The 23,820-nt window shown below is 41.8% G+C and overlaps 1 protein-coding gene across 2 annotated transcripts in view; it reads left to right on the forward strand.

The window, feature by feature from the left end:
* NSL1 (NSL1 component of MIS12 kinetochore complex) overlaps positions 1-23,820 on the forward strand; it is a 27,148-nt gene extending 3,328 nt beyond the window's left edge. Inside the window, exons 2-7 of one of the 2 annotated variants that reach the window (XR_008319564.1) lie at positions 2,269-2,347; positions 7,548-7,678; positions 13,928-13,982; positions 18,492-18,538; positions 20,037-20,104; positions 21,295-21,361. Coding sequence is in view for 1 of the 2 variants with exons in the window: in XM_053310122.1 (XP_053166097.1) it covers positions 2,269-2,347; positions 7,548-7,678; positions 13,928-13,982; positions 20,037-20,104; positions 21,295-21,573 (612 nt within the window). In the remaining variant the exon portion in view is untranslated. Of the gene's footprint in view, positions 1-2,268; positions 2,348-7,547; positions 7,679-13,927; positions 13,983-18,491; positions 18,539-20,036; positions 20,105-21,294 lie in introns of both variants that reach the window. The other variant, XM_053310122.1, reaches the window with a different exon arrangement.

Consider the following 23,820-nt stretch of genomic DNA (forward strand, 5'->3'; position numbering starts at 1 on the left):
AGTTGTCACCGACTCGACGGCACACTTTACCTTTACACGGCATCTAAATATCTACCACTATATCCACAACATCTAAATATTTACATATAGTGGTAGAATAACTACCACTATTTATCTACTGCCTTTCAACAACAAAAAAGTTATCAAAGTGGCTTGCATAGAAACAGAACAATCAATTGGTGCCCTATGCCCAAAGGGTTCACAGTCTAAAAAGAAACACAAATTAGACACCAGCAACAAGCCCCTGGAGATATACTTTGCTGAGGTTAGATAGGGCCATTTGCTCTCCCCTACTAAATATAATTAAAAGTCACCTTAAGTGGTCCAGTGGGGAAATTCTTGACTAACAAACCGTAGGTTGCCAGTTCGAATCCCTGCTGGTACTATATCGGGCAGCAGCGGTATAGGAAAATGCTGAAAGGCATCATCTCATACCTTGCAGGAGGAGAGAATGGTAAACTCCTCCTGTATTCTACCAAAGAAAAACCTCAGGGCTCTGTGGGCACTAGGAGTCAAAATCGACTTGACGGCACACTTTACCTTTAGTAAATTTAAGAGAATTGCCACTTTAAAAGGTGCCCCTTTGCCTAGTTAGCAGGGGATAAGACTTGTGCTAAAATTGATGTTTGCCCAAAATCCAACAACAGAGCAACAGTTAACTTAAAAACTGCAACTGAATTTATTTTAAACAGAGCAATGAAACTCATGAATTTTTCTTGATTATTTTATGTTGTTTTGCATTTGGTTTCTGTGACTCTTTGCTTAAATAAATATATATAGCATTGGACTTAACTTGTCTGTCTTATAATAATGTAAGACAGCCATGGCACCCAGACTAGGATATTCATAGTTATTTAATAAAATATTTATTTGTCCCAGGCAGCCCTGTTTCTGTTCTAAGTATTTTAATTGTAAAGGGGATAAACAGAATCCCATTTACTTTCTCTCTCCACATTGTCACTGACAACTTGATCAAGTGATTTTTGTAGTTCCTAACTTTTTGGGCAGGTTCCTAGATTCAAATAAAAAAAGTCAATGCCTATTAAAACTAATATAATTATTGTAATCAGCTTTATTACAGAGCCAAAAGAGTAGTATTGCATATATTATATTTTAAAAATGTTATTTCACCTGCCTCCTCCTCTCCCCCTATTTCTGGTTTCTCGGCTTTCTCTTTGTACTAGTTGTGCTAGAAGAAGCATTTAAAGCTCAGAATAGCCTGCTGAACAAGTATGTCCGTGTTCTATTGAATTCATGGGTCAGTATATGAACACATCACATTTTTTCATATATTTTTCAAGTAACCCACTTCCTTGGATAGTAACAGCTACTGCTACTATTCATGTACTGCTTTTCAATACAAACGTTCTCAAAGCAGTTTATATAGAAAAACACTAACAGAATTATTCTCTGTCTTCAAAGGGCTCACATTCTAAAAAGAAACCCAAGGTAGAAACTGGTAGCAGACACTGAAGGGATTCTGTGCTGGGGCTGAGTAGGGCCATTAGCTCTCTGCCAGCTAAATATAAAGAGAATCACCACTTTGAAAGGTGCTTCTTTGCCCAGTTGGCAAAACCATTAAATATGTCCATATAGGTATACCCTATCGTGCTTTCCATGTTTCCTCACACAAAAGTACAACAGAACATTAGGAGAAGGGAATGGAATGCTGGGAACTGGCTCTTATCTATAGACCTATTTTGAACCAATATGGGGGGACCATTTGGATTTTGTGGCTCCAAGATGTATTGGGTCACTTCTACTAAATTTGTGTGAAAGGCTGTAAAGTGAATATGAGACTGGTTCATCAGACAGGCAAGATCCCTGTTTTCCAATGTTGGGTGGCATTTTACTATTCCTCTTGTTGGAAGGCCTCTGCCAGTGTTTAGTAGAATATTGGTGCAAGTTGAAGAATGAGTTAGATCAGGCCTGCTCAACTTAGGCCCCCTCAGCTGTTTTTGAACTACAGCTCCCATCATCCCCAGCCACAGTGGCCAATAGCCAGGGGTTTGGGGAGTAGTAGGTCAACATCTGCAGGAGGTCAACATCTGCAGGAGGGTCGAAGTTGAGCAGCCCCCTGAGTTAGATGATCACCAATATAGGCCACTCAGTAAGCATTTATTTCATTCTACTTCTAGTTTATGTGATCCAACTCTTCCCCAAAGTTGGTTACTTTGTTCTACATACAGTGGTAGAAAAAGGGGGTGACTGAATGTTCTGATAACACTGTTAGAGATTAAGGATATGGATGTATCTATTTTTCTACAGAACTTTGAAACAGCTGTGCAAGAGAACATCACTATTAATGGGCAGCCATGGCAGGAGTCGTCAGATGAACTTCAAAATGGTATGTGAATTTATAGACTCTGATTTAATATATCTGTGCTTCATTATTCAAGCGTATATTATTTTATCTTTGAGACCTAACAAAGAATTATCAGAGTGCACTCTCACTGCCTATTAATGAGAATATCTAATACTAAATGTATTATAAATCAAGCTTTATTCCAGTGGTATGTTCTTGTTACAGGTGCTTATGGAAGTGGTTGTCCTGTGGTTTTTCTTTCCCTGTCCACACTAAGCTCTAAGAAGCAATTTCATGTCCTATAGCATTGTGTGTGTGTGTGTGTGTTAGATTTGTGGTGTTATAATTAAATAGAACCATTGCAAATTTCTGTACAGCTCAACAGAATTATTTGGTTTTTAGTGTGGGACCACAATCTGCACTGGTAGTCTTGGGTAGGAGCACCAGATGTGATATTCTAGTATGAAAATGCCCTGAGAGAAACCTAAATAGTACCACATGTTTCAGCATTAGCCTAGAAAGGTATCAGTGAGCATTTATAAATAAATATTTTAGGCATTTCTTGGGTATGCTTTCAAGGACTGCCCTGTCTTGGACCTAGGATGCTAGAGTATGTAAGCAAACATTGAGTCCCTTGCAACTGAAATTCTTTGATGTATGCCTCTATTCTAAATGCATTTATTTAGAATAAAGAATCTACTCTTTCCATAGAACTTATTTTGAAGGAAGTCTGTGTAGGATCATAGGCAGTCCCATTGGCTGATATAAGGAAAATTACTTGAAGTAGTTCCACTAAAATTAATTTCAGTGGGACTACTTTGAGTAATTACATAGGAAGCTGCCATATACTGAGTCAGACTATTGGTCTAACTAGCTCAGTATTGTTTTCACAGACTGGCAGAAGCTTCTCCAGGGTTGCAGGCAGGAATCTCTCTCAGCCCTATCTTGGAAATGCCAGGGAAGGAACTTTCTGCTCTTCCCAGTGCAGCTCCATCCCTTGAGGGGAGTATCTTACAGTGTAAGATGCTATCCCATATGAAAAGCAACATGAATAAATAATGGTTGAGAATTTTTATTTTATTTATTACATTTATATACTGCCCCATCCACGTGGCTCTGGGCAGTTCACAACAAAAATAAAACCCACAAATCAATCCTTTTAATAACAATCATTACAGAACAGTTTTAAAACTGCATAAAACCATTAATAATTAAAACATTTAAAACAGTTTGAAAACCCTGGAAAGCCAAGCCAAACAGATAGGTTTTAAGGCTCTCCTGAAAGCCAACAATGAACTCAGAATATGGATTTCTGCCAGGAGTGCATTCCACAGCCCAGGAGCAACTACAGAGAAGATCCGCCTTTGAGTCATCACCAGACATACTGGTGGTAACTGGAGATGCACCTCCTCAGATGACTTAATGTGTGGTGGGGATCATGCAGAAGAAGGAGCTCTCTAAGGTAACCCGGACCTAAGCCATTCAGGTCTTTAAAGGTGATAACCTACAACAAAGTTGTATTTTGCCCAGAAACATATTGGCAGCCTGTGCAGCTGTTTTAAAACAGGCATAATATGGTCTCTCTGGGTTACCTCAGACCAGTCTGGGTGCTGCATTTTGAACTAATTAAAGTTTCCAAACTATGTATAAAGGAAGCCCCATGTAGAGTGTATTATAATAGTCAAGCCTGGAGGTTATCAGCTGATGCACCACTGTTTTGAGGTCGTCCTCTACAAGGAAAGTTCTACATTGTAGAACTGGAAAAGGTGCAGAAGAGGGCAACCAAGATGATCAGGGGCCTAGAGCACCTTTCTTATGAGGCAAGGCTACAACACCTGGGGCTATTTAGTTTAGAAAAAAAGCAACTGCGGGGAGACATGATAGAGGTCTATAAAATCATGCATGGAGTGGAGAAAGTGGATAGAGAGAAATTCTTCTCCCTCTCACATAACACTGGAACCAGGGGTCATCCCTTGAAATTGATTGCTGGGAAATTTAGGACCAGCAAACGGAACTATTTTTTCACACAACACATAATCAACTTGTGGAATTCTCTGCCACAAGATGTGGTGACAGCCAACAACCTGGATGGCTTTAAGAGGGGCTTGGATAACTTCATGGAGGAGAGGTCTATCAATGGCTACTATTCGGAGGGCTATAGGCCACCTCTAGGCCTCAAAGGCAGAATGCCTCTGAGTACCAGTTGCAGGGGAGTAACAGTAGGAGAGAGGGCATGTCCTCAACTCCTGCCTGTGGCATCTGGTGGGCCACTGTGTGAAACAGGGTGCTGGACTAGATGGGCCTTGGGCCCGATCCAGCAGGGCTGTTCTTATGAATGGACACAGCTGTCGAATCAGTAGAAGCTGGTAGAAAGCACTCCTGGCTATAGCCTCCACCTGAGATACCAGGGTGGGGCCTGGGTCCAGGGGTACCCCCAAGCTGCGTACCTGTTCCTTCTGGGGGAGTGTAACTCCATCCAGCACAGGAAGCTCTAATTCATCCCTCAAATTCTGAGCCCCTACAATGAGCACCTCCGTCTTGCTTGGATTCAGTTTCAATCTGTTATCCCTCATCCAGCCCATTACTGCCTATAGGCAGGCATTTAGGAAATGAATTCCATTTCCTGATGATGCAGATGAAAAGGAGAAGTAGATTTGGGTGTCGTCAGCACACTGATAACACACAGCACCAACTCCCCTGATGACCTTACTCAGCAGTTTCATGTAGATATTAAAAAGCATTGGTGACAGAACGGAACCCTAAGAGACTCCATATACTATTATTATTATTATTTATTGTATTACATTTATATCCCACTCTTTCTCCAAGGAGCCCAGAGCGGTGTACTACATACTTAAGTTTCTCTTTCACAACAACTCTGTGAAGTAGGCTAGCCTGAGAGAGAAATTACCGGCATTGGAGAAGGTCTGTCCCTGAGTGGCCACCAGACAAGCCGGTGGCAAATGCAGACGAACCTCTCCTACTGATCTCAGTGGGTGGCAGGGTTCATGACGAAGATGTTCTCTTAAATACCCAGGGCCCAAACCATTTAGGGCTTTATAGGTTATAACCAACACCTTGTATTTTGTCCGGAAACATATCGTTAGCCAGTGTAACTCCTTCAATTCAGAGTTATATGGTCTCTCCAAGATGGTCTTATACAGTGAACAAAGCTTACAATTTTACTAAGGAATCAAAATCTAGATGAACCTCCCACCTAATTGTGCAGCGGGGAAATGACTTGACTAGCACACCAGAGGTTGCTGGTTCGAATCCCCGCTGGTATGTTTCCCAGACTATGGGAACTTTCCATACGATGGGAAACACCTATATCGGGCAGCAGTGATATAGGAAGATCATCTCGTACTGCGCGGGAGATGGCAGTGGTAAATCCCTCCTGATTTTTCCTCTGTTGGTAGGAGATCCTCAGGAAGGAAGGGTTAGGAACTGAGCATGCTCGATACAGAACTGGACCATGTGATTCTTGTGGGCGTAGCTAGCTCCCCAGTTCCAGTTCTGTCTCGCTCGGGACTCGATGGCACACTTTACCTTTACCTAGAAACAATCAGCATGTATTAGTGATACGGTCTTTCTAGCCTGGGTAGTAATATGCATTAGGGGTGTGTATGGAACCATCTGGTTCAGTTCAAGTCCGAACCAGACCCAGACCAGGCCAGTTTGATCTGGCAACCCCTTTGAACACACCCCACCCCTCGGGTCCAGTCTGGGGAGGGGAGGTTGCGGACTTAAAAAAGGTTTTATTTTTTAACTTAATCCCTCTGGGGGCATTCTCTGAAGCTGTGGCTCCAGGGGGTGTCCACGGAGGTTTTCCCCTCCCCCGCCAGCCTCCCTTGCTTCCAAAACTGGCCTGTTTGGGCTGTTCTTTGGCCCATTTGGGCCTTTCCCCCCAGTGCAGTGGCCATTTTGGAGGCTGCCACACCTGTGCAATGGACCTTTGTGTGGCCTGGTTCATACCAGTCCATACAGAGGCCCATTGCGCACGCGTGGTAGCCTCCAAAATGGCCACCGCACTGGGAGGGAAACGGGCCGGTTTTGGAAGCAAGGAAGGGTGGCAGGGGGAGGGGGAACCTCTGTGGACCCCGCCAGCTCAGAGGAAACCCCCCATAGGGGGTGTTTAAAAAAAAAATTAAAGCAGCTCATGAACCCCCTGAATGAGCCAGTGGGGGGAGAGTTTCAGTCCAGGGTCGGTTCGGTTTGACCTCGAACTGTCGAACTGCACCCATTCAATGTCGAACACATTTGCACGTGCCTAATATGCATTTTGGGCAATTATTACTTAATTTCAATTTGAATTCATTCTGTGCTGAAGAGTTTTTAAAATTCAAGTAACACAGGATGTGAACTAGTACGCCATGATCATCACAATTATAACAAATTAAGGCTTGACTTATCTCGCTTTGCATGTAATGCGTCTATCTCATATATCAGTTTCACCTTTTAATTTGCATTACTGAAATTAATGAACTTTTGCACAATATTCTAATTTTTTGAGTTTCACCTGTAGACATTGGAGGTGGAGCACATTTTTAGGTTCAGGGAAAACTGTACATGCATCATAATATACTTCAGAACTACCCCTGCTTTTAAACTTATTTGGGACAATGCATATCTGCAACTAAAATGTGTAAACTAATAAAATTGCTGAATGTTAAAATATCTATTATTTCCAGATATAGAGTAAAATGTTTACATTCTGTTAATGCTCTTAAATATGCTTAAATCCTGTTGCTACTGTATTTTGTATTGCAGCACTGCTCTCTTCCCCAAAGAAACCTTTATTTGTTGTCTCTGTTTCTGATATTACACTGTTTGTCCAGTAGAGGGTGCTCAAAACTCATAATTACCAATAGCAATGCCTCTTAACTTTTGAATTAAATGGGACTCCTGACTGGTTTGAAATCTGTTTCTTTAAGACATAATTCTGCAAATGGACTGATTTTTGTATTAAATCACCTAATTAGATGATTAGTTTTTAAAGAATGGATACACAGTGATCCTCCTACTTTTAGGTTTTGCCTGGCTACTGAAGTTAAAATTGTTTTGTCTCTCTTTGAGGGTGGGGGAGGATGACACTTGATCCATACATTCTCAGAGTATGCTAAGAACCACCTGGCTCTGGACCTTTCAGGGAGGAAGCATGAATTTTTTGCAGAGATATTACAAATAGACTTTTACATAGACTTTCTGATTTCCCTGATAAAATATTTTTCTTGTGAACTAGATACAGACCTCAAACTCCTTGAAGATCAACTTGATGAATTAATAGTGGAGGTGGCTTCCAAGCGTAACCAGTGTCCAAGAACAATACAAGCACATGTCGTCAAGGCCATTAAAACACAGCAAAAAATATTGGTGAGCATCCTAATTCTTAGTCACTGGAAAAAGTGAAGTACATTTTGAGGAAAGTTTAGTCATCTGTTCTGCTTTATGGCTCATTCAGCAGATGTTGGTGAATGAATTTGGGATTTACATTTCCCAGATTCCATATCTTCTGAAGATCAATTGAGTTCCTCTCCCCTAACTTAACTGCATGCCAGCCATGGTTCTGAGGATTAATGAAGTATATGCTGGTGTACATCTGCCCTGTAAAGAAGAGTTCATAGAAGACCCATAGAAGGCAGAGGGTTGCCAGTTTGGCCCTGCACAGCCAGGGCATTCCAAATGCCTCCGCAACACAGTGGCCAGACAGTGGCCCGATCCTTCTCCTTCCTCTGGGAAGAGGGAGAGCATCTTCACACATCTGCTGGGATGATCCTCACCTTGGGAAGAAGGCTGGGACATCATGTAGTGAGTATGGTGATCAGAAATATGGCAGCCATGTAAAATAATAGATCTGCTCCAAAGTGCTTGACTGAACACTTGGACTATACTTTTGGGTTATTGTGGGGAATCAGCTTGGCTATGAGGGAGCAGTGTTACTGTATTAATCTGAGCAAAGCTTTGGTCTGAAAATGATGAGGAAGTGTAGATGTAGTTTAAAGATATCTTAATATATGAAATTGGGGGTACAGGTACAGGAAGTGAAAAAGATTGGTTAGGCAAAGTAATACAATCTTAACTAGCAGTCTTAACAAGAATATAACTAAGAAGAATTTTAGTTTAAGGTCCAGATTGTAGATCAGTCACTTAAGGCTTGCGGTAGAAAGGGCTAAAAATGCAAAAATAAGGAAGCAAGGAGATTTAGAGGGAGGACAGGTTAGTATTATCTATCCTGATTCATTGGCAAGTCTGGTGCACACAGGCCAATCTCCTCACAGGGGGAGAACAGCAGAAAAGCAGGGAGAAAAAAAGAATGAAGGGCAAAAGGCTACCACTCACACACCTGAGAACCAGCAGAATAAAGGTCTGTATAGATTTTGATTCTGAGGCCTTGTGGCTGGCCCATGGATATTGTATTCAAAATCATGTCCTGAGGCAATGCATGAGTCACATGCCCTCCATGGAGGGGCTGAAACTCACGCTGAACAATGAAATTCATAGTTGCATGAACTGGTCAACTTGGGTGTACACCCAAGAAACAAAAGGCTGAAATGACTTGTAGAAGTGAAAGTGGAAGATTGAATGAGTGGCCTTAAAACTTATCTGAGAAAGGAGATGTGTCTCTAGGTGGAAAGATGAAACTTCCTAGGTTTTAATGAGTTCTCTTCCTTCTAGTCGGTGCCAGCTAATTAGCAGTTGGTGGGGAGTTGCTACGCTTATCTGAGCTACAGCAGAGGAGATTAGTGGAGCAATCTCTCTTGTAAAAAGGGAGTTTGCTACATCCCTCCCAGAGAGTATTTTTAACTTGGGGTCTGCTTTGCTAGCTTCCTTCTCTTTGACAGAGAGAGACAAAGAGAGGTTTGGGGGATGACTCCCTTTCAGTCTTCTTTATTATGTCTTCTTGATAGCGTTGCCCCATGTCTTGCTTATGCTAAGCGACCATTTGCAGGTCTTGCCACATATGGGCATGTGCAGCATTCGCGATCCTGTGAGCTCAGGTATCCAAAATGGAAGCTGTGGCCCACAGTTCCAAGAATATGGTGGGGTGCTGTCTGCTACCCCCCCCAACTGTTTTGGCAATGGCCTGTCTGTAAGACTTTTTAAGGAGAGCTTTTGCCCAGCAGAATGTGTTTAGTGTTTATTGATAAATGATCTTTTGATATCGCATGTTGAATCACCTCTCTTTTGGAGGTGTTCATTGGGCTAAAGTAAAATACAAGGTCTAGTGTGAATGAATGGTCCTGGGTGTGACGGGTGGACTCCTAATTGACAAGCCCATTTGCAATAGAAAATAGCATAGGTCCCCTTTTTCTTTCCTTGTGGCATCCTGTTTTGAGTCTAACTTAAACACAAGTACAATTCTGATATATAGAAGTCAATTGGAAACAGGTCTATGTTAGGGTACCAGACCATATTGAATGTGTGTACTTAAGTTTTGGGACCAGAGATAAATTGGGACTTCTGTTGGTGCACTGATCGCCCCGCTGCCCAGTGGAATCCCTTACTGAGCTCATGGACTTGGTCGCGGAACTCACGTTGGAGTCTCTCAGACTCTTGGTTCTGGGGGACTTCAATGTTCGTTTTGGGACCAATCTGTCCGTGGCAGCTCAGGAGTTCATAGCGGCCATGACAACTATGGGCCTATCCCAAGTGGTCTCTGGACCGACACACATTGCAGGTCACACTCTTGATTTGGTCTTGTACTCTGATCAGGGTGGTGTTCCGTGAGTGAGGACTCCGGTGATTTCCCCATTGTCATGGACGGACCACCATCTGGTTAAGGTTGGACTTACAACCACTTCCCACCTCCGCAGGGGCGAAGTACATGCCCATATGTGGCCAGTAGGATTCCAAGAAGCCTTAGAGGGATTCAGTGTTGGCTTTGCTGGTGATCCTGTTGATGCCCTGGTTGAGAATTGGAACAAGTTGCTCACCAGGGCAATAGACACAATTGCTCCCAAGCGTCCCCTCTGACCCACTTCAAAATTGGCCCCTTGGTATACGGAAGATCTACAGGGGCTGAAGCAGCAAGGCAGGCGACTGGAGCACAAGTGGAGAAAGACTGTTCGAATCCGACAGATTGCGACATAGAGCACATTTAAAGATCTATGCTCAGGCAATACGTGAGGCAAAGAAGCGGTTCTTTTCTGCTCGTATTGCCTCTGCAAGTTCACGTCTAGTGGAGTTGTTCAGGGTTGTGAGGGGACTAGTATCTCCCCACCCCCCGAACCAGAATTTGGAGTCATCAGTTACTCGCTGCGATATGTTTAAAGAGTTTTTCACAGATAAAATCTCTTAGATTCGGGCTGACCTAGATGGAGACTCCACAATTAATTTGAGGTCTGAACTGGAGGTGTCCAATAACTCCTCTTATGCCATTTGACTAGATCGGTTTCCGTTTGTAACTCCTGCGGATGTGGACAAGCTGCTTGGAGCGGTGAGGCCTACCACTTGTTCCCTTGACCCTTGTCCAACATGGCTTGTTCTATCTAGCAGGGAGGTTGTTGTAGACAGCCTGGTGGAAATCATAAATGCTTCTCTGAGGGAGGGCAGGATGCATCCTTGTCCTAAGGAAGCAATCATTAGACCTCTTCTAAAGAAGCCTGCATTAGATCCCTCAGAGTTGAGCAATTATAGGCCTGTTTCCAACCTCCCATGGCTGGGCGAGGTAATTGAAAAGGTGGTGGCCTCTCAGCTCCAGGCGGTCTTGGAGGAAACTGATTATCTAGACCCATTTCAAACTGGTTTTCGGACAGGCTATGGGGTGGAGACTGCCTTGGTCGGCCTGATGGATGATCTCCAATTGGCAATTGACAGAGGAAGTGTGACTCTGTTGATCCTTTTGGATTTTTCAACAGCTTTCGATACTATCGACCATAGTATCCTTCTGGAACTGTTGGGGGTGAGAGGCACTGTTTTACAGTGGTTCCACTCCTACCTCTCGGACAGATTCTAGATGGTGTCGATTGGAGACTGTTGCTCTTCGAAATCTGAGCTTAAGTATGGTGTCCTTCAAGGCTCAATACTTTCTCCAGTGCTTTTTAACATCTACATGAAACCACTGGGAGAGATCATCAGGGGATTTGGAGCTGGGTGTTACCAGTACGTTGATGACACCCAGATCTACTTCTCCATGTCAACTTCTTCAGGAGTTGGCATATGCTCCCTAAATGCCTGCCTGGAAGCAGTAATGGACTGGATGAGAGAGAATAAACTGAAGCTGAATCCAGATAAGACGGAGGTACTTATTGTGCGGGGTCAGAACTCTAGAGACGATTTTGATCTACCTGTTCTAGATGCGGTCACACTTCCCCAAAAGGAACAGGTTCGCAGTCTGGGAGTACTTCTGGATTCACACCTCTCCCTGGTTTCTCAGGTTGAGGCAGTGGCCAGGGGTGCTTTCTATCAGCTCCGGTTGATACGCCAGCTGCACCCGTTTCTTCAGATCAATGACCTCAGAACAGTGGTACATCTCGGCCTTCTCGGTCACTGCCCCGAGATTGTGGAATGCACTCCCCACTAAGATACGATCCTCCCCATCTCTGGCAATTTTTAAAAAACACCTGAAAACCCATCTTTTCAACCAAGCTTTCTCAGCTTTTTTAAATTGTCTGTTTTAATTTTATGGTTGATTTTAAACTTTTGATTTGTTTTAACTTTTATATGTGTTTTAATTGTTTTATGTTAACTGCCCAGAGATGAAAGTTTGAGTGGTATATAAGTTTGATTAATGAATGAATGAATAAATAAATAAATAATAAATTCTTAAATTTAAGATATTCATAGCTTTTAATTTATACCCCAAAATAAGCCCCTCCCTCCATTTTTGCCACTGTTGAATATGGATGGATGCAGCTGGGTTCAGGAAGATAATCTTGGGAAATGAGGCCATGTTGGCAAGTGCATGATTACCAAGTATAACTAAAAATGAATACATGGTGGCCTTTCTTGAAATGCAGTCCTGTGCATAGTGGGGTTTTCTTAGAGGGAAGCATAGACAGAATTGCAGCCTTGGTTGCTCTATTTTTTCTGCTCTTAGCTGACTTGCTGCTGATGTTTTAGTCAGTCTCTTGTGCAAGGTACTGTATAGAACAGGGATACTGAGCCATTTCTGCCCACAAGGTTTTCAATATGCATTAAGACGTAGTATGTGTTAAAAGCTCATATTTTTGTGGGCCCCTCTTACACTAGGCTGTAATTGTGCTGCAACACTAGCATTGTGCAGTATGTATGTGTGCATTGGAAACAATAGCTCCCATGTGAGGGAGTAGTAAGAAACTTTCATCCAACAGGTTAAGCAGTAACAATTTCTGTGAAAAATCTCTCCTTGTGGGATACATGGATCCCTCTTTTTCGTCTGTTTGAATGAGCAGTTAAGAAACCACTTATGCAGATCAAAGGTGGAAATTGCTTGGCTTATCCTACAAATCCTAAAAACAAGTGCTCTACAAACCCAATAAGAATTAGTGGTGTGCACGGACCGCGGAGGCACAGTCCGATGCTGGCAGACGGGGGTTGGTTTAAGGACGGAGGGTCGTACTTACCCCTCCTGCCGCTTTCCCCCTTCCGGCGCTCCAGTTTTTGGCAAAGTCTTTGGGGCGGCAGCATTCCTCCCTGCCGCCCCTGCCCCCTTGTTCTCCAAAACCGGAAGTAACACAGGCACATGCATGCCGCGCACATCACAGTGCTGTGCGTGACGCGCACGGCGGAGGGTGCATACGCCCGTGTTACCTCCAGTTTTGGAGAACAACAAGGGGGCAGGGGCAGCAGGGAGGAATGCTGCCGCTCCGAAGATTTTGCCAAAAACTGGAGTGCTGGAGGAGGAAAAGCAATGGGAGGGGTAAGTACAAACACACCCTGCCCCTAAAGCAACACACACCCCCGCCGGCAGTTCGTTGGACCGCCGGACAAACGAACCGGTTCACAGGTCTCCAACATGGCCTGCGAACTGGTTCGTGCACATCCCTAATAAGAATGTGACCACATTCTAGAATTTTAGAAAAGACTTTACCTTAGCCAGTAATCTTTTTATGTATCTGTGAACTAAATTATTAGTCATTTGATTTTTGTTGTTGTTTTTAAAAGTGTTTTGATGAATACTTAACTGAATTTCTATCTATTAAGACTTATATAACATTATGAGCATGAATTTTTAGATAAGCATAGTATTTGTTTGTATAGGACACTACTGATCATCTTCATTCTACGTAGCTCTTGTTACAGACACATCCTGGTAATGACATACCTGTACTGCACCTAATTTATGGGTGGGGGATAGAATAGACTTTTTAAAGACTTGTGAAATAATGCCATTTCCTAAACCATGCAGTAGGGGGCATTGTTTCTCTCTGTAGATATTCTTATTTCTTCTAAACTGCAATATAATTTGATAGAATGAAGTGTTCTTTTGCAATGGCAATATTTAGGTAGCCTAGGTAAATGGAATAAGAGAACAAAATAGATCTGTGTTTAGTAGTTCTCACTAACGGAACAAGAATGCTGGATTCTACTAGATAAACTCTATTGCATCCCAGTTACAATGCACCCAGTTTCTTATTCTTTATACACAAAGCTAAGCCAAATATTTAGTAGCAGTGGCTAAATGTATTTTTGCTCATGCAGGATTGTTATCAACCTGTGGTAAATCCTCAAGAGATAAAAGCAGAACCTTCTCAAGGTAGGTACTTGACCACATGAAATTCTACCACTTAATGTTAGCCTTACAATGTTTACATTGTCATAAGTACTGCATTATTATTGTCTTTCATAGTGTATAACAGTCACACATGCTCACAATCTCTTCCTTTTGTGGACGGTGTTATGTGGAAATAAGGTTGGTTTATTTAATGTGGTATTTGTAATGCCCTTCCTGTGGTTTAGACTGTACCACTTTCCTTAGGGACTGTGGTAACAAGATGAGTGTTTCAGTACACTTTGTTCTAAACCTTCTTGCTAATTCAGATGGTGTGCTAGATACTGGCTAAACTATGAACAGGTTGCAGATATACTCACAGAAAGGTTGCAGGCATACTTTCTCTATAAATAGCCAGTATTGATCACTGTGAAACAGGATTATTCAGCAGACACTCAATAAATAACCTGTCAAATTCTGTTGCAAATGTGTCCAGAACAGCAGTCTTGCTGTGTTTCATTTCACTTTTTCCCTGACACTAATAATAGCACACTTCCTGTTCATAAACACTCCCAGAATTATCAGCTGGCTTTTAAAAAATGTTTTCCTAAAGTAATATTGAATTCTTGCAATTGCATTTGTGTACCCATTTGCATCCCAATAAGGCTCTGGTCCAAAAGGTGGAAGCAGATGGGACTTGAGATGGTACCTTGTAGGAGCTGGATTTGAGATTTTGAGGATGTTTCTGTTAAAAAAAAAATACTAGCAAAGGAAGTTGGCGAGATGTCTGGTGTGTGTGGGCGCCAACAAGCAAATTCAGTGTGTTAAGTTTTTGGATAATGGCCGTGAAACTAGCTAGTGGATGTGAACAGCATGACACCCTCTTGTCCAGAGTAGAAATTTTTCTCTAGTAAGATACAGATTTCTGATTGGAAGCCTCCCAAGTGGAGCACTAAACAGGAACACTCGCTAGCAGATCTCAAAATGCAATGTGACCAGTGTTGCCTCCATTATCATTAGCAGTTTGCTAGACACACCCTTAGCTGGACAAATGTGAAATGTTTCTTCTGCTAACTATCAATTTTGACTTGAGTTCAGACAAATTTCCTCTTAGAGGAGCTGTTGTTTACCTTGCAGCAAAACGTTTTCCCCTCATATCTGGCTTTGGTCACACTGCAGCTAGTGAGATCTAGTGAAATGTCTCATGTCCAATTACTTACCTTGTGTGCTGGTTGTGAGGATGAATGCTATAAGGACTGTAAGTCTCTTTGAGAAGAGGTATAAAGTATTTCGTAATAAACTTGAGTGCTTTCAGAATCTCTGTTTGTGCCCAACAGCTAGTGTTTCTAAACTGAGCAAAAAAACAAATGATTAACCAAAATATCACACAGATTTATGTGCTCTGTTGAATGTGGGTATTTGCATAGTGTTTTGGGGTGTTTATCTATCCCTCTGCTGGCCAGAAACCAAAAATATTTAGATTACTCACTACCTTTCATTTCCTTTTTTCATTTCCCTGTGTTTTGGAAACCACATAAATAACCCTCAGCTACTGAATATCAAGTACCTTTTAAAGATGCTGTCATGTAATAGTCTGACTAATTGGATTGCATAAGAATTGCTGGACCGGATCATTTTATATTGTTCAACTCTATTTTCAAGAGAGAGCAATGTATTTGCAATAACATTGTCTGTAGTTTTTGTCTTTATGGGGTAAGTGAGGCTGAGGGAGTGAATTCTCTCAGCATCTTCTCGGATGAGCTGGGACAGGTCCTTCCCTTAAGAACTTACAATCTGAAATTTGACAGAAGGGAGAGGCAGGGGAAGAATGAGTGTGTTTCACTTATATGTACTTGGTTGGGACTGATTAACCCTTGGCTGAAAACTGGGGAGAGGATAACATGGGGGAGTTTTCAAAGAAGGGTGGTAAATAATAATAATAATAATAATAATAATAATAATAATAATAATTATTATTATTATTATTATTATTATTAAAACTTTTATACCACCCTTCCAAAAGGCTCAGGGCGGTTTACATTAAAACACCATTAAAATCAATTAATCATTAAAACAAAAATTATAAAACCTAAAACAATAATTAACAATTAAAAACATCATAAAACAACAATTAAATATTCAGAACTATTTAAAAACAAGTTTTTAAAAGCTGAAAAAGCCTGGTTGAAGAGGTGTGTTTTCAGGTGTTTTCTGAAAATTGCGAGAGATGGGGAGGATCGTATCTCAGCAGGGAGCGCATTCCACAATCTCGGGGCAGCAGCCGAGAAGGCTCGTCTCTGTGTAGCCACCAAACGAGTTGGTGGCAACTGGAGACGGACCTCCTCAATGGCAGCAATACAGGGTTGTTGTTTTTAATTTAAGCTGTCATGCTGCCCTAGTAATCCCCCCCACCCCAAAATTTATCAAAAACATTCTCCTCTCTCCTAAGAAATTGTTGCTCTTTCCCTTACTCCAGTCTACTGCAGTAAATTACTACTGCGGTGGTAAATTTGTGAAGGGGGATGTTTTGGCTCAGTCCTAGTTAGAGTAGGGTATGGACTCGGGAGGAGTTGTACCAATCACTTCACAGAAAAGATGGATATTTTAGGAGGGATCTGAAGGAAGGAAGAGAGCTGGGATCATTCCAGGTGATCAGAGACACAAGCAGCTACATCACACAGGCTCTCAACCCTTTTAGCTTGCAGAAGATTGTCCAGCTGATTGTACCATCTTAGGATGGCTCCTGATCCCAAGTGCAAAATCTATTATATTAATTGATGAGTCACCTAGAAAGTTGCTAGGGGTTTTGCCTTCTATAGTCTGGATTTGTATAGCATCTGTGAAAGTTTTGTCTTTGCTAGTGTTGTGCTTTCCTGGGTGAAATGTTCCTTCTTTGTGTCATTTCAAGGAGTCACATTTTTGTGTGTTTAATGTGTGGGAAAGTACAAAAGGGGTATGTTCTGGTTAATTTCATTTTCTTTTTACTATCATAATATCAACATTTCAAAAACTGCTTTCAGCTTAATCACCTCACTTCTTATAATTTCTTATTCTCATTAGTTTGACCCAAAAGAGAGTTTTTGTTGGGTAGGTTTTCCAGTGTGTGTGAGTGCATGCTTATTTCTGTGCATGTGTGTGGTTGATGTTGTATTTTCACTCACCAGGTTTCTGTTAATGAAAGAATCTGATTGTAATTGCAGAGCGTGAAAACCAGGGCTTAGCTGAAACTACTTGCACCATTTTATCAGCTGAGGGAACTGTGCAGTCCTCCAACAGGCTTGCTCAAAACAGCCCCGTATGATGGGGAGGTCACATTTTCCACTCATTTGAAGAAATGGTCCATCTTGTTGACAGTGCAAGCTGAAAGAAAATAGTTGTTGCAGTGATCTGGCAATAGCCCCAGATTTGTTGGACAGAGTGGAGGTTGTCCATGAAGCAGCAAATACATGGGCTTCTGTTGCCTGATAAGGAATTGCCACAGGTCCCGTTCTCAGCAGGTTTGCATAGAATCCATGATGGGTCCTTGATAGTGCAACTGTAGTTGCCCAGAGCATCCTGACTGCAGCCAACTTCAGTTATTGTGTTGTGATGTGTGTGCCTCTTTCATTCCTTGGTGTCTGTTTCTTGAGTCTATACACCTAACCCAGGGCCACTTTTTTCATTAAGGCAATCGCTCACGCTCTCAAACAATTATGTGATTTAGGAAAGACTCTAGACTTGTGAGTCAGGGCTGATTGCCTGATTCACATTTTATGAGCGACTGTTTTCAGCAGTAGCAAGTGTGAAACAGAGGTACATATTTGTAAGCATGCAGCAGATGTGTAGGGACTCATGGATGGTCAAAGCTCCTAGTGCACATCCACCTCATGGCAATGAATTGATAAACCTGCATTGTGCTTTATAGTGCTTACTACTGCTACTATTTATATACTGCTTTTCACTATAGTAGTTCTCAAAAGCAGTTTACAAAGAATAAGTATATGATTCTCTACCCTGAAAAGGCTCACAGTCTCAAAAGAAACAAAAGGTGGACACCAGCGGCAGCCGCTGAAAGGATGCTGTGCTGGAATTGAATATGGCCAGTTGCTCTGCCCCTGCTAAGTATAAAATATAAAGAGAATTGCCACTTCAGAAAGTGTTTACTGCTGTAAGCATGCTTTCGGTATAAAATCTGCAGCTACAGGTCACTTCATGTGGGGAAGTTTTGAACATGTGATCCAGGGCTTACGGTAGATGATAAACTCTTTTTGACAGAGACTTCCTTATATGCCCTACTCAGGTTTACTCTGCACAGGCTTTGAAGCAAGTGCCTCACTGTATTCTATGCATAGCAAATGTGATCAATGAACATTTTGAATGATCATATTGCAAGTTCTCAACAGAGTTCTCGACCTCACAGGCAGGAATTGCATCCCTGAGTTTGGCATAACTCATTTGACCTTCCTTTCCATATTAAGTCCTATGCATTAAATAGAAGACTATTAGGAATATGCAGGAGTTGGATTAAACGGCCTTGTGTTTATGGAGAAGAACCTATTTTCTATGTGATTTCAGGTACTTCTTGAAGTATGTTTACTTACGTGGATTCATTATTATAAAAGGTATATACTTGAGTATCTTGGCATTCATAGCTGTTTAGTACTTTGAGTCAGATTTTTTTTCTTTAAAAAACCAAAAACAGCTAAAGAGAATAAACATCAAGGAAAAACAAAAAGAACCGGAGAACTGAAAAAAACATTACTTTGGCTAGTCTTGCAAATAAATCAAAAAAAGCTACTAGCCAATAAAAAAATTTTTATTTTTACCTGCCCACATGTTAATTACGTTAGTTTGTTGCCTGAGGGCCTTGGAGGTGATGTCTGAAAAGGAGACATCTACCTTTTCCCTTTGAAATTGTTATTGGCAACCCAGTTAGTCCTGGGTTTCTATACTTTTCCACTGTCCTTGGACCCTGGTTGGGGCAGGAAAAGAGGATTATATTCAGTTTCAGCAGTGTATACATTACAGATATTTGGATTTCCATTCTATACTTGTTTTTGACTTGTCATGTTGACTGTCAGGGTTGTATAACTTCTGTTTTGAAGGCCAAAGTTATTGGGTTATAAAATAAGACTAGCCGACCCCGCACAGAGGAACTGTGTGCTCTTTGGGGCCGACTGTCCCCCCCCCCTTCCTCCTGCCCTGGTCTCTCCTCTCTCCCCTCCATCCCCACGCTCTCTTGCCCATCTGCCCATCCACGCCACATGCACAGAGCCTCACCGGGTGGCGGGTGGCTGAAAAGGGCACTGCCCTCACTCCTCCTCCTGGACAGCAAACAGGGAAGCCCCGTCACCCGTTTCCCTCCCACCAACAGCCTCTAACAGCTTTTTGTTTCCAGAGAGAAAGAGAAAGCCACAGTGCACTGAGCTGTGCATTAACATGGCAGAAATTCTTGCTCAACTTCTGTGGAAGCAGAAGATTCCATGCCATGGAGAGCTTCAGAAACAGCTTCTCATGCAGTGTCTCTAACCTTTCTGTTCCTTCCTCCCCCTCACCTACATAGAGCTTCACTGGGCGCCCCCTGCCACCTTCCTCCTCCAGGGTGGCGAACAGGGAAGCCCCGCTGCCCATTTCCCTCCCACCCCAGGCTGCAACAGGCATGGGGGCTTCGCCCCCACCTCCCGATCCTTGCCAGCACCACCCAGGCCACCGCCGCCACATCATAGCAGCTGGGCCAACCAGCGCCCAGCCAATCAGGCACCTCTGCCAGCTAACCGGAGCTCAGCCAGTCAGGTGCCTCCTTCGCCGGCACGCATAGCCTTGCCACCTCCCCACGCATGGCTGGCTAAGAGAATTAATTATAAAGATAATGGGCTATAGAGGACTCCAGTCTGCAAGATTTTCTTCTATTATTGGATAACTTTCCCATCTATTAGGAAAATCAGAGTGCAGAAAACCCATACTGACGACAATATCCTTTAATTCAGAAACGTAGGATATTTTAGAGTGAAATAAAATGTTTAAAATTAACCATTTAGCTATTTAAAATTGTAGACTCCCCATCATGATGCTGTTGTGGCTTTTTTCTCTCACTTTATCTTTGGTTCGGTTTCTTTGCAGAGTCTCGTATGACAGACCTGAGGCTTTCAACAGAAGCTGCAGCCAGACAGATTGGAGAGTCATTTAAGGTGAGATCTTTTAAGGTAAACAATGGTGGTATCCTCAGCCAGAAGCATTTTAGCTTATTTTTTCAGACACTGCCACAGGACACTTGCTGAAGTAGAAACACATTTGTTAAATAAAAACCTGTGGTTGTATTTGGGAAGGTTTAGCTATTTTTCTGAGTCATAATTGAACTAAGGCATAAGACAAATATTCTCTGAGTTTTAGAGTGACAAAAATTATTTTAATTTACTACAGTGGATTCTAACTTGTCCTATTAATTAATTAGGCCTATTGTTCAGGACCTACCTGCTACTTCTCACACTTAACCTCGAAGCAAAAATGACTTAATCCCTTGGGTCCTTTTGCCTGCATTCATTGCTGGCCAGGCTAGGTTTGTGAGTGACTAGAAGCTTACTCTCAAGGTAACTATTGTAGGTTCTTCTCTATTAAGGAACCCCTAATTTTATTATATCAAATGCCAAGATATAAAATGCAGCATGTGGTGTTAACATTAATCTTCTAAAACCATCACTTAAGAATAGTAAGCATACGCCACTGTGTGTTGAAAACTCAGGATGGATCATGCATTTCACAATAGAAAGAAAATGAATAACTCCCTTTTGGCTTAGCTGTTGGTCATTAAAAGTTACCTCAGGCATCATTTAAACTACCTCCAAGAAAATCTTAAAAACTTACCAAAGCTCAAGTGAGTTTTTCAGCTTGACTTCTGTCACTGACAGTCTGTGTCTGTGCTTGTTGGAATATGTTGTTTTGAAGGATAGCATTACAGTCACTGCAGCAATGTGAAAATACACAGTAATAGTTTCAGATCATAGTTTGATATCCTGGTTTGTTCTTTCCTCACAAACCATGGTTTGTAGAATAGTATTGGTTTGGATGGTCAGACATACAATACGAGGTTAAATAAACAATGATTTAATGTTATGTTGAACCAGGCCAGTCATTCTATATAACTGTAGTATGTAAGTCTTTAGGAGAAATTAAATGTCATTCAGGCGAGTCTTTGGAATGTATATTGGAATTGCTATGCATTGCCAGTACAGACTTTTGACATTAGTGGTTTGTGAGCAAATGTTGGAATATGCCTCTTGTTGATATTCTCTGAAGGCAGTTTATGAATGGCAATATTTAATTCATAATTGCTCGTGTCTAATTATTTCAAATCTGTCCCCCCACCACCACCACCACCCAGTCTCTCTCATCCCTCACAGAAAAAGGAGAAGGTTTCTCAAAAGCATTGTCTCTGTACCCAACCTTGGAACTGTGCAAACTCCACCAAGAAATATTTTCTGGCTCTGAAGTGAAAGAAGAAAATAAATGCAAAATAACAACGAATCTTATGGCACAAGTGGAAGTCACACCACCAGAAACTACCACGAGTAATTCTGTTCTATTGAAACTAAAGAAACCCTTGCATTCCCCACAGAAACACTATCCACTACGGCGAAGGAAAATTGAGCTTGAAACATGAACAAGGTTGTGGGGTTTTTTGGTGCTTTCAGGCCTAAAATTTCAATATATGTCCTATAATACAATTAGTTTGAGTGATTCCTCCCCCTGCCCCCAGACACTTGGTTATGTGTGACTTCTGTTTATCATTCCTAGCAATTTGTCCACAGGACAAAAACATGGACTTCTTGCAATAGCAACATCCTCTGGAAATATAATTTAGCAGATTTTATCTGGTAGCTATAGAAGGGCCTGTTGCCTAGGTCTAAATATGTCCAATACCTATGCACTTTCTAAAATATATATTTCCACAAGGCTCTTTGGCTGCTCGATGAGGACAAGTAACTTGCATTAAAACTGAGCATTGCCCTTTGAGTTGGAAACCTGAAGCAGCTGTACTTTCACTATATTACAGAAACATGATCAACTTAAGACGTCTTGAATGAGAAAAAAACCCTGTGATTGAGATACTCCAGAGAGAAAGAGAAAGCCACAGTGCACTGAGCTGTGCATTAACATGGCAGAAATTCTTGCTCAACTTCTGTGGAAGCAGAAGATTCCATGCCATGGAGAGCTTCAGAAACAGCTTCCCATGCAGCGTTGGTAGCTGTGGTTTCAAAGAAGAAAGTTGAAAGGTTCTGCTGGAGATACACATGCTGTCACATGCACAAATGAGGGCTTTCTGGAATCTAGCAATAGTTTGCATTTGTGGTGTGTCAAAATAATTTCAAAGTTTATTTGTACAGTATTTGTACAGGTTCTTGCTTGAACATTCAATGTAGTTGAGGCCTAACTCAGACGTTTGGCAGCAGACTTGAGTCTCCACCACTGTTCCGACTAAGAGGGATTCCCAGATGTTGTTGATTATAACTCCCAGAATCCCCAGCTGCAGTGGATTTTGCTTGGGGATTGTGGGAGTTGTAGTCAACAACATCTGGGAATCCCTCTTAGAGGGAACACTGGTTTCCACCAAACCTTAGAGTGTTGAGAGAGAGATGGGATTTGTAGGGGGAAGGGAGGGTTTAACTCTTCTCATACCTGCTGCTTCTCTCTTGTATTCACTTCACTCAACCTCCCATTCCCACCCCACCCCGACCATGGCATTTATGTATCCAGGACCCCAGCTTCGGAAAGTGTGCAAGGGAGAAGTGGAAGGTGGGGAAGTGTTAAGCATCCACCCCACCCCACCCCCAGTTCTCTTTCCCTTGAAATTTCCTACGTAATGGGGACCCAGATTCTGCCACTAAGTAGTTTGGCCCAGGCAAGTATTTGGGATTCTTCATCATCTCCATGGATCGGGGAGAGAATTAAAACAGTGATACAAGATTTGTCTTGCAGGCTATCAATATTTTTATCATCTTTTTGACACTTCAGTCTACACTTGAGGAATTCCAGTTTAGGATTATTAGTCTATGTATTGGTTATAATTGTTCTGATCACACCATATACCTAGGTAAATGAATGTCAAACTGTGTTGAACTTATAGGTGGATAGCCTGCTAAGTAAAGTTCAGGGATTGCCCCTTAAAAAACATTGATGGTGTATTGCTTAATGGAATGTACTTTGGGTCATATTCACCTGCAGTGCTGAAGGGCTGAAACTAAGTTGATCAGGCTGACTCTGGCAGTAGGTGCTCAAGAAGCTCTGTAAAGAGGCCATTCTGGATTTGGGGAAACAGTCTTATGTTGCTGTCGGACTGGCACTGCCTGCTTGCTTTGCCATACAATGTCTGCTCAACCTATATTCTAGTTCATATCTATGTTTATTATAGAGGCACTTCGAGTTTTCAGTGCTTTCTCCAAAAAAAAAAAAACAACCCTAAGAAGCCAGCATCCCCACTGTGCAAAGACCTTCCCTGAACATCCTACCACTTTGGGAGCTATATATCTTAATTACCATCACTAAGTTGGTGAGACTTGTTAAATTTCTAAAGTCAACGCTATTAAGTATTTTCTTTTTTTTACTAACCGGAATTGCTGTGTATAAATTTGTCTGAAATGCAATGAAAAAACTTCTCAAAATAGCCATAATTACTATTTCTTTAAAACAAAAAAATACACACCAATTGATTTAAATAGCCTTACTAAGGAGAAGCCAATAATCCAGAAGGCTAAACAAATTTAATTCTGCTCTTGAACTTCTATTTAAATATGTATTGATGGTGTAAGCTTATGTACATATTCAGAATGCTTTTTAATTCTCTTTGTAAAATGTATTTTTGTATATAAAACATGCTCTTTTATACACTAATTAAGGAAATTTCTCTAGA

Source organism: Hemicordylus capensis, chromosome 1 (assembly GCF_027244095.1).
Source record: "Hemicordylus capensis ecotype Gifberg chromosome 1, rHemCap1.1.pri, whole genome shotgun sequence".
NCBI lineage: Eukaryota > Metazoa > Chordata > Lepidosauria > Squamata > Cordylidae > Hemicordylus > Hemicordylus capensis.